This window comes from Electrona antarctica (assembly GCF_951216825.1).
Source record: "Electrona antarctica genome assembly, chromosome: 6".
NCBI classification, from domain to species: Eukaryota; Metazoa; Chordata; class Actinopteri; order Myctophiformes; family Myctophidae; genus Electrona; species Electrona antarctica.
The window spans coordinates 1,127,513-1,139,304 of record NC_136811.1 but is presented as its reverse complement, the minus strand read 5'-3'; the positions used below and the strand labels follow the sequence as shown (position 1 = coordinate 1,139,304).

The window sequence follows — 11,792 nt, the reverse complement described above, 5'->3', positions numbered from 1 at the left end:
GAGAGAGAGAGAGAGAGAGAGAGGCCCCTTTTCCACCGGTTCAGTTATTTTTGGTTCTCAGTTCATGAGCCAGAGCTCCAAAATTGGAACGTTAATTATGAATTGAGTGGGCAAAACCATACCTATATTAGATTGTTATCACCAGGAAACTTCCCCAGTTGACTGCTGACTTGAAGACATTGATTTATTGTATTACAAAATTTACATTTTTGAATATGCAAATGAGGCATTATGTAGGAAAACATGCAAAATAAAGGGAAATATGAAAAAGCTACTACTGTGGAAGGGTTATCATACATCAATTTACTTGTATTGATCCTATAAACAATTTAATATAGGTCTAGGTTTTCCCACCAATTTTGGAGCTCTGGCTCATGGACTAAGAACCAAAAAGAACTGAACCGGTTCCCATTGGGAACCAACCGGTGGAAAGGGGGTCAGAGAGAGAGGGCCCCGTGTGGTGGAAAAAGTCACTCACATTTCTTACTTGACCCAATTAGACCTGAGGACGATTCTACAAATGTCTTCTACATCCTGACAGTTTTTAAAAAAAACTATGTTTCTCTGTCAGTGGTGTGCAACCTTTTTCATGTCAAGGACCCCCAGAATTTTCTGTATTTGGCTGCGGATCCCCCATCTGAAAATATGTATTCCAGGGACACACACAGGCAAAGATATGAGTTAAAAACGTTCGCTGTGAAAGCATTATATTCAAAGATTTGCGCCACATTTTCAAAAATAGCAGACCTACAAGCTCGTAGCGCGGTGCCGCGCTACAAGCTTGTAGATCTGCTATTTTTTCAATAGCTAAAGTATAACATAATGCTTTAAAACACCAAAGGGTGTTCCCTGTCCAGAATGGGTTAAGACCTGGAACACATCTGTGTCGCCGTAGCATTTTCACCACATTAACCATTATTTTATACTTATACTTTTAGCTATTGAAAAGTATCAGATATACAAGCTCCATAGCGTGCTATATATACGAGCTTGTAGATCTGGTATTTTTGAGAAATGGTGCAAATGTGGCGCAAACCTTTGAATATATATATATATATATATATATATATATATATATATATATATATATATATATTCTTTCACAGCGAACATTTTTAACTGAAATCTTTGCTCAAAAAACATTTTGAGATGGGGGTCGGCGGCCAATTACATACTGACATAAATGCATGCCCCTACTTGCGTTGTGCAACATTGTGTCGTGGAAAAATGTCACACTTAGTAATTGAAAGTGTTTAGATCTATCCGTGTAAATATTGAACCAATATGAAAGGTATTGTAACGAGCTTGTAATTAAATAATAATTACATTGGATCCATTGGAACTAGGGATGTGCCGATGAGACATTTTGGCCGATATCGATACCCGATATAATTGCTGTTATGGCCGATGACCGATACTACCGATGCCGATATGATCTGTATTGAAAAATTATAATAATTGTGTCCATTCTGAAAAATACATGTAACATACAGCGTATCAAATCAAATCAACCTTTATTTACATAGCACGTTTTAACACAACCGAAGTTGACCAAAGTTCAAAGCAGAATACATCAAGCATAGAAATATAGAACCAACGTGGGACATGGATAATACTGTACAGGAGTGCCTAAAAAGGTTAAAATCAGTTCACATTAAAGGCCAGGGAAAAAAGGTGCATTTTAAGAAGGGATTTGAAAAAATCACTGTCTGCAGGGCGCTTAGGAAAGTCAGATTTAACTTTAATACCTTTTTATATTTAATATTGTGAGCTTCTTAACTCGAATCTTTGCTTCTGGTAGGTCACTGGAACGACTGACATGGAAACTGTCGGTATTTAGAAGGCATTTGTGGTGGAATAACGTGTTTCTTCCACGCGCTATACGTCCAACCAGGGAAACTCCCCCCTGTCAGGTGTAAAAGGAGCAACTTGGGACACTCGGGCATGAAGGAAGCATGAGTTCAAGTCCGTTGCTCTCCCCATGTCCCCCATATATGGGGACTAGGCTGGCGGAGGGTGTGTAGAGCCCAGGATCACATTAGATAATTGACACAGGGGTGAAAAATGGGTTACAAAATTGTGGGATAAAATGTATAATAAAAAAAAAGAAGGCCATTTGTGGAATTGACGTCGGGTCTAAATGGGTCAATCTGCCATCACTGATTGGAACCCCAAAATCTTATTAGCCACAGGGATCCTTTTAAAGGACCACTTCACCACTTTTCAACCTATCTTCATTATAACAGTTTGACTCCATAAAACGCGTTACCCGCTAATTAATCAAATAGTCTACACTGCCGAGATTGTTTTATTACCTTTAGAGCATACGCTGAAGTATTTGCAGCTTTCAACGATGAAAATCCGGCGGAAAATGGTCCGTCGGCATGTTTTGATCATCATCACCAGCGGCCATTACAATGCACTACAGGATCCGCCTCTATGAGGCATTGTAGTCCAAACAAACCCCCCGTCCACTTACATTGAGCTCAATTTCCCAGAAGCCCTAGCAGCCCAGATGATGACTTGATTTCCGGTTTCGTCGTCATAACGCGACGGCCTCGTCATCAGGTCCCGGATAAATCCGCTGTTTATTTTTAATTATTTTAAAACGGCGAATTAAACACATTAAACAAATGTCGGGTATAGCGTTTTACGCGCGGTGGTACACTGGATTAAACAATTAGCGGCCGTCAAACTGTTTTAATAGGTCCTCACTAATAATCATGATAAAATGGCACGATTTTTTTCTACTCGGTCTGTGTCTCATAGGAAGGGCTTTGGGCAGTTTAGAAACCGTCCTCATCAACCGTCCATCATCATTAGTCAGATTATTTTTACAAAAATGTTCATTATCGTGAGAACGATGGCTTCCATTTTCGCATTGCAACTTTTCAGGACTAGAAAGCCTGCGGTTTCTATTAGCTTGTATTCCCCATCGATGATGTCACTGGAGGACGGTTTCTGAACTGCCCACAGCCCCTCCTATGAGACTAGAAGGGTAGAAAAGAATTGCGCCATTTGTTCATGATTATTAGTGAGGAGCTATTCTATGAAGATAGGTTGAAAAGTGGTGAAGTGGTCCTTTAACCCATTCTAGGCAGGAACCCCTTTTGGTGTTTTAACTAAGCATTATGTTATACTTTAGCTATTGAGAAATAGCAGATCTACAAGCTCATAGCGCGCCACCGAGTGGCGCGCTACGAGCTTGTAGGTCTGCTATTTTTGAAAAATCGTAAAAATGTGGCACAAATCTTTGAATATATCTTCTTTCAGAGCCAACGTATTTTTTATTTCGACGTCAGGCCAAAATGGGTTAACGTCGTCCTATTTTCTTCCAGAGGGGAAGAGCATGGAGTACGGCGAGGTGACCGAGGCCTTCTCCAAGCTGGTGGAGACTCACTTCCTGCAGCGCTGTCCTCCCGTGTCGGAGAAGACGCCAGCGACCCCATCATCCAACCAGTCCGGAGGAGGAGGAGGCGCAGCCCCGGCCGGGCCCGGGGGTCCCGCGGCGGCTGCGGCCAGCACTGCCCCGCCCACCCCGGAGAGCTTCCCCGACTGCTACAAGGTGCCCCCCGTCAGGCTGGTCGGCCGCGGGAAGAGGAGACGCTCCAGCGACGACGGAGGAGGAGACGGAGAGCAGAGGAACGGGAAGAAGGCCAGGGTGGAGACGGAGGTATAGGGTGGAGAGGTGTTTCCTGACCCGGAGGGGTCCAGGGTGGAGACGGAGGTATAGGGTGGAGAGGTGTTTCCTGACCCGGAGGGGTCCAGGGTGGAGACGGAGGTATAGGGTGGAGAGGTGTTTCCTGACCCGGAGGGGTCCAGGGTGGAGACGGAGGTATAGGGTGGATAGGTGTTTCCTGACCCGGAGGGGTCCAGGGTGGAGACGGAGGTATAGGGTGGAGAGGTGTTTCCTGACCTGGAGGGGTCCAGGGTGGAGACGGAGGTATAGGGTGGATAGGTGTTTCCTGACCCGGAGGGGTCCAGGGTGGAGACCAGAGGTATAGGGTGGAGAGGTGTTTCTTGACCCTGAGGGGTCCAGGGTGTAGACGGAGGTATAGGGTGGAGGGGTGTTTCTTGACCCTGAGGGGTCCAGGGTGTAGACGGAGGTATAGGGTGGAGAGGTGTTTCTTGACCCTGAGGGGTCCAGGGTGGAGACGGAGGTATAGGGTGGAGAGGTGTTTCTTGACCCTGAGGGGTCCAGGGTAGAGACGGAGGTATAGGGTGGAGAGGTGTTTCCAGGGTGGAGACCAGAGGTAGGGTGGAGAGGTGTTTCCAGGGTGGAGACCAGAGGTAGGGTGGAGAGGTGTTTCCAGGGTGGAGACCAGAGGTAGGGTGGAGAGGTGTTTCCTGACCCGGAGGGGTCCAGGGTGGAGACTAGAGGTAGGGTGGAGAGGTGTTTCCAGGGTGGAGACCAGAGGTAAGGTTGAGAGGTGTTTCCAGGGTGGAGACCAGAGGTAGGGTGGAGAGGTGTTTCCAGGGTGGAGAGGTGGAGACAGAGATAGGGTGGAGAGGTGTTTCCAGGGTGGAGACCAGAGGTAGGTTGGAGAGGTGTTTCCAGGGTGAGACTAGAGGTAGGGTGGAGAGGTGTTTCCAGGGTGGAGACCAGAGGTAGGGTGGAGAGGTGTTTCCAGGGTGGAGACCAGAGGTAGGGTGGAGAGGTGTTTCCAGGGTAGAGACCAGAGGTAGGGTGGAGAGGTGTTTCCAGGGTGGAGACCAGAGGTAGGGTGGAGAGGTGTTTCCAGGGTGGAGACCAGAGGTAGGGTGGAGAGGTGTTTCCAGGGTGGAGACCAGAGGTAGGGTGGAGCGGTGTTTCCAGGGTGGAGACCAGAGGTAGGGTGGAGAGGTGTTTCCAGGGTGGAGACCAGAGGTAGGGTGGAAAGGTGTTTCCAGGGTGAGACTAGAGGTAGGGTGGAGAGGTGTTTCCAGGGTGGAGAGGTGTTTCCAGGGTGGAGACCAGAGGTAGGGTGGAGAGGTGTTTCCAGGGTGGAGACCAGAGGTAGGGTGGAGAGGTGTTTCCAGGGTGGAGACCAGAGGTAGGGTGGAGCGGTGTTTCCAGGGTGGAGACCAGAGGTAGGGTGGAGAGGTGTTTCCAGGGTGGAGACCAGAGGTAGGGTGGAGAGGTGTTTCCAGGGTGGAGACCAGAGGTAGGGTGGAGAGGTGTTTCCAGGATAGAGACCAGAGGTAGGGTGGAGAGGTGTTTCCAGGGTGGAGACCAGAGGTAGGGTGGAGAGGTGTTTCCAGGGTGGAGACCAGAGGTAGGGTGGAGAGGTGTTTCCAGGGTAGAGACCAGAGGTAGGGTGGAGAGGTGTTTCCAGGGTGGAGACCAGAGGTAGGGTGGAGAGGTGTTTCCAGGGTGGAGACCAGAGGTAGGGTGGAGAGGTGTTTCCAGGGTGGAGACCAGAGGTAGGGTGGAGAGGTGTTTCCAGGGTGGAGACCAGAGGTAGGGTGGAGAGGTGTTTCCAGGGTGGAGACCAGAGGTAGGGTGGAGAGGTGTTTCCAGGGTGGAGAGGTGTTTCCAGGGTGGAGACCAGAGGTAGGGTGTAGAGGTGTTTCCAGGGTGGAGACCAGAGGTAGGGTGAGGTGGAGCAGTGTTTCCTGACCCGGAGGGGTCCCGGGCATGTTGCCCAAAATCATCATAATCATGCTTTTATCCACTATCTGCATGCATGTGGGTTCTCTACGGAACTCAACTTCTCATACAGAAATGACAAAACTACAACAAAAAACCTAAAAAAGTCCTATAACACAAATTATATATGTTTTGAACAATAATCTTGTCAAGGGGAACATAGATTTTATTAAACCCCTTCTGTGTGAGAACTAGAATTTGAAAAAAGTTGTAATCGATTGAACAATAGCTAAAATGTGTGTGTGTTTGTGTGCGTGTGCGTGTGCGTGTGTGTGTGTGCGTGTGCGTGTGCGTGTGCGCGTGTGTGTGTCTCAGGCCCATGGAGACGAGGGAATCTACTGGCAGGTGAACTTCGAGCGATTCCACCTGCACTTCAGAGATCAGGCTATCATCAGTGCCGTGGCCAGCAAGCTGGACCAGGTGACACACACACACACACAGACACACGCACACACACAGACACACACGCACAAACAAACAGACACGCACGCACATAGACTATTTTCGGTGCACGACACCAGCAAGTTACTAAGTGTAAATCAGATATAATCCCTAAATCAAATTTTTTAAATGTCTCGTCCTAATCCTAACACCACCCTGAAACCTTTTCTAATAATTGGAAACATCTAAAAAAAATATTTTGTGATGTTAAAACAACAATTGTTCTTGAGAGGACCAGGATTATTGTCTTCTTAAAAGAACACACACACACACACACACACACAGTGAGATCGTTGTGTCGTTGTGCCGTGCGTTACGTTCAGACCAGCAGTGAGATCGTTGTGCCGTGCGTTACATGGGAGACACTAGCGTTGACTCCCATTGTAACAATGGAATGCGGAAGTGCTCATTCTATCTCAATGGGATAGTTCCAATATTTGGAACTATAGCCCATAGTCACCCGCTTTGCGGCGAGATCAAAGCATATTGCCACTCTCTTACTATTCCACTCGGGTTCGGACCAGCAGTGACATCGTTGTGTCGTGCATTAACGTTCAGACCAGCAGTGACATCATTGTGTCGTGCATTAATGTTCAGACCAGCAGTGACATCATTGTGTCGTGCATTAATGTTCAGACCAGCAGTGACATCATTGTGTCGTGCATTAATGTTCAGACCAGCAGTGACATCGTTGTGCCGTGCGTTAACGTTCAGACCAGCAGTGACATCGTTGTGTCGTGCGTTAACGTTCAGACCAGCAGTGACATCGTTGTGCCGTGCGTTACGTTCAGACCAGCAGTGACATCGTTGTGCCGTGCGTTACGTTCAGACCAGCAGTGACATCGTTGTGCCGTGCGTTACGTTCAGACCAGCAGTGACATCATTGTGTCGTGCGTTACGTTCAGACCAGCAGTGACATCGTTGTGCCGTGCGTTACGTTCAGACCAGCAGTGACATCATTGTGTTGTGCGTTACGTTCAGACCAGCAGTGACATCGTTGTGTCGTGCGTTAACGTTCAGACCAGCAGTGACATCGTTGTGTCGTGCGTTACGTTCAGACCAGCAGTGACATCGTTGTGTCGTGCGTTACGTTCAGACCAGCAGTGATATCGTTGTGTCGTGCATTAACGTTCAGACCAGCAGTGACATCATTGTGTCGTGCGTTACGTTCAGACCAGCAGTGACATCATTGTGTTGTGCGTTACGTTCAGACCAGCAGTGAGATCGTCAGGACCATGCTGAGAATGAGCGAGGTCACCACGCCGCCCGCCGCCGTCTGCACGCAGGCCCTCTCGGCCAACGAGATCTTCCGCTCGCTGCCGCCAAACTACAGCATCAGCAGAGCCATCCTGGACCAGTACCTCACTCTGCTGGTGGACGACCCGGTACGTAAACTACAGTAAAACTACAATAAAACTACAGTACCTCACCCTGCTGGTGGACGACCCGGTACGTAAACTACAGTACAACTACAATACAACTACAGTACCTCACCCTGCTGGTGGACGACCCGGTACGAAAACTACAATAAAACTACAGTAACTCACTCTGCTGGTGGACGACCCGGTACGAAAACTACAATACAACTACAGTACCTCACCCTGCTGGTGGACGACCCGGTACGTAAAAGTACAATAAGACTATAGTACCTCACCCTGCTGGTGGACGACCCGGTACGTAAAAGTACAATAAGACTATAGTACCTCACCCTGCTGGTGGACGACCCGGTACGTAAAAGTACAATAAGACTATAGTACCTCACCCTGCTGGTGGACGACCCGGTACGTAAAAGTACAATAAGACTACAGTACCTCACCCTGCTGGTGGACGACCCGGTACGTAAAAGTACAATAAGACTACAGTACCTCACCCTGCTGGTGGACGACCCGGTACGTAAAAGTACAATAAGACTACAGTACCTCACCCTGCTGGTGGACGACCCGGTACGTAAAAGTACAATAAGACTACAGTACCTCACCCTGCTGGTGGACGACCCGGTACGTAAAAGTACAATAAGACTATAGTACCTCACCCTGCTGGTGGACGACCCGGTATGTAAAAGTACAATCAAACTACAGTACTTCACCCTGCTGGTGGACGACCCGGTATGTAAAAGTACAATAAAACTACAGTACCTCACCCTGCTGGTGGACAACCCGGTACGTAAACTACAGTAAAACTACAATACAACTACAGTACCGCACCCTGCTGGTGGACCACCCGGTACGTAAAAGTACAATAAGACTATAGTACCTCACCCTGTTGGTGGACGACCCGGTACGTAAAAATTAGGGGTGCACGATTATGAGATTATGACCGATATCCTTATCTCCGATTATTTGCAGGGTCATATCTGCCGATACCGATTCCAATATTATACAGAGGGCTACAATGGAAACAAGCCTAGGCCCTATTGCCCATTTGCAGACCGCGGCCATGTTTCCATCAGAGTTTGGAAGCACTCGTTTTCAGTAAAGCATTTTACATTATGTGCTAATTCAAAACAGGTGGTACACAGCTGGGCTGTTGAGTGATATCTAACGAGGACACAAAGTAGCCCATAACATGTATACAGTGGACTTTTATGAAACAAACACTTTGAGGATAGAAAGAGAATAATTCAAGCTTTCTGTACAGCTGCAATGTTGGTGAGTTTGACGTTGGTGTTATACAATCAGACTTTTCTGTTTGGATGAATGGGCTGCCAATGGAAGTTGCACCTAGGTAGCACCTTGCCTTTAACTTATATGGTAAGATGGCCGCGGTCTGCACATGGAGAATAGGGGCTATTGGCCCTGGCAAAGCCTGTTAATAAAAGATTAAATCAATCAATAAATAGCCTATACTCTTTTCCAAGTGTCTGTTTTCACAACTGAATGGTGTGTCTTTTGTTCTACACAAGAGGTGCTAGACACTTTTGAACTCATTCATGATTTTTCGTTTAAAAACATTGTTCTGGTGAAAACAATAATATATATATATATATTATAATAAATAATCTGTATTATTTTGAGACCGTTCCGATACGGCATTTTTGTGGCCGATATGGCCTATTCCGATTATGCTACCGACTAATCGGGCATCCCTTTAGTAAAACTACATCAGTATTCCATCATAATACATCAGTATGAGTATTACAATGCATCAGTACCAGTACCATAGTAATACTACATCAGTATGAGTATTACAATGCATCAGTACCAGTACCATAGTAATACTACATCAGTGTTGTGTTTGAACAGATGGAGTTCGTGGGGAAGTCAGGAGACAGTGGAGGAGGAATGTACGTCGTCAGTATCCTTCATGTCTGTCTGACACACACACACACACACACACACACACACACACACACACACACACACACACACACACACACACACACACACACACACAGTCAGTCATGCTACATGGTAAAGTTTGTAAACCATAGACTAAGCACAGACATTGAGTCAACATACTCTCACACCACTACCCAAACCGTTGGAGTCAATGTGATATGTTTTTATATGTTTATATGTACTGTATGTCATTATATGATCAACAACTCAGACCCCATATACAGTATACCGGTAGTACTACTTTGTTGCAGAGTCTATTCGCAGAAAATAGATTATATACACGCTCTTTATTTATTTTTTTAAATTTGTTTTTGGCTTTTTTGCCTTTATTGATAGTATTAAATGGTGCATCTATATAGTGCCTTTATCCAAGGCGCTTTACAGAGATTGTGCATTACATTCACCCATTCACACACATTCATACGCCTTTTTACTCCCATTTCATTTTATATGGTTATAATGTGGTTATATTCACGTAGAAAACAGAAGAAGAAATTATTATTATAACAAGCAAAATTAAACTAGAATAAAAAACAGTACAGTAGTGCATCCCGTGGATGCAGAGGTCGTTGTTTTATTGCGTCCCTTAACTATATACTGCGTTTTGGGATGCAAAATGCACCCTATTTTAATCTCTGCCCAATAAGCTTGTTATCGGATTTTTTCGGGTATCGGTTATCAAGCTCCATCCCTAATAATTTGTTAAATTATGATGCTATTGTAAAACACTGAATGCGTGTTCCTTCACGGCCCGTCGATCAGACCTGCACAGAGCACTGTCCAACCTGGCCAGAGCAACACTGGAGTCAGTCGTACAGGAGAGGTGAGTGAGTGAGTGAGTTTAGGCCTGACGTCGAAATTAAAAAATAAAATGTCTTCTAAATCATGAGAGTTTTCTGAAATACCTATGTTTCTATATCAGTGAGTGGTGCTCAATATTTCATGTCAAAGGACCCCAAAAAGTATTCTGTATTTGGCCAAACCGACCCCCATCTGAAAATATGTTGTTCCAGGGACCCAACCCCAGAAGCAAAGATTTTACTTAAAAATGTTGACTCTGTAACAATATTCAAAGATTTGAGGCACATTTTCACGGTTTTTCAAAAAAATAGCAGACCTACAAGCTCGGCACTCGGTGCCGTGCTTGTCCGGAAACAATCCGGAAAAAAACAAGCGAAATATTTTGCTAGCTTACCTTGCTCTCGATTTCATTTATACGATAAATGATCCAAAAAGCGTTCATATTTTGAACGAGAGGCGGACGAGGAGCAGAAATGAAGCGCTTAGTATATCCATCAGATCAAAACCACGGAGAGCGCCCTGGATCAGCAGATATGAAGGAAGGGCGAAGCGTACGGTGGCTTTAGAGGCTCACTCTTCTTTTTGAAATATTTTCTTAACATTAGGCCACTTTAGGCCTACTGATGAGTAGACTTAATAGAGGAATAAGTACCCACTTATCTCCCAGACTCCCTCCCAAGTCAGAGTTCAGAGTTTGAATGAATGTAGAATTATGTGCAGGATGTAATTTGCACACTGAGGAGGAGGAGACTTTAATATTATAAAAGAAATGTCCTCTCTCCCTGTGCCAATGTTGGCACCCATGCCTAAGGTTGCCTACCCCTGTTTTAACGCATTTTGGGTGGGAACCCGTTTTGGTGTTTCATTATGTTATACTTTAGCTATTGAAAAATAGCAGATCTACAAGCTCGTAGCACGGCACCGAGTGCCGCGCTACGAGCTTGTAGGTCTGCCATTTTTGAAAAATCGTGAAAAAAAAATGTGCCTCAAATATTCTTTCAGAGTTTCAGTTTTTAACTCAAATCTTTGCTTCTGGAGAGGTCCCCTGGAACAACATTCTCAGATGGGGGTCGGCGGCATATTACATATAGTTTTTGGGGTCCTTGACATGAAATATTGAGAACCACTGATATAGAAACATGAGGTTTTTCAGAAAAAAATACATTTTAAAAATACATTTTTTAAAATTTCGACGTCAGGCCTAAATGGGTTAGAATCATCAACTTCAATCGCCCTCAGGTTTGGCTCCAGGTCGGCGCGGATCTTCCGCCTGCTGCTCCGGAAGCGTCACCTGGAGCAGAAGCAGGTGGAGGACTTTGCCATGATTCCTGCCAAGGAGGCCAAAGACATGCTGTACACCCTGCTGTCTGAGAACCTGGTGCAACTGCAGGTAGGGAGGCCCCATCTGCTGTCTGAGAACCTGGTGCAACTGCAGGTAGGGAGGCCCCTCTGCTGTCTGAGAACCTGGTGCAACTGCAGGTAGGGAGGCCCCTCTGCTGTCTGAGAACCTGGTGCAACTGCAGGTAGGGAGGCCCCTCTGCTGTCTGAGAACCTGGTGCAACTGCAGGTAGGGAGGCCCCCCT

The 11,792-nt window shown here is 46.2% G+C and overlaps 1 protein-coding gene across 4 annotated transcripts in view; it reads left to right on the top strand.

Annotated features, from left to right (window-relative positions):
* Positions 1-11,792, top strand: part of polr3c (polymerase (RNA) III (DNA directed) polypeptide C) — a 33,135-nt gene that overhangs the window by 9,483 nt on the left and 11,860 nt on the right. For all 4 annotated transcript variants that reach the window (XM_079503258.1, XM_079503257.1, XM_079503256.1 and 1 more), the window contains 6 exons: positions 3,339-3,673; positions 5,945-6,049; positions 7,282-7,455; positions 9,313-9,364; positions 10,171-10,231; positions 11,449-11,599. In XM_079503258.1, coding sequence (XP_079359384.1) covers positions 3,339-3,673; positions 5,945-6,049; positions 7,282-7,455; positions 9,313-9,364; positions 10,171-10,231; positions 11,449-11,599 — 878 coding nt within the window. The remainder of the gene's footprint in view (positions 1-3,338; positions 3,674-5,944; positions 6,050-7,281; positions 7,456-9,312; positions 9,365-10,170; positions 10,232-11,448; positions 11,600-11,792) is intronic.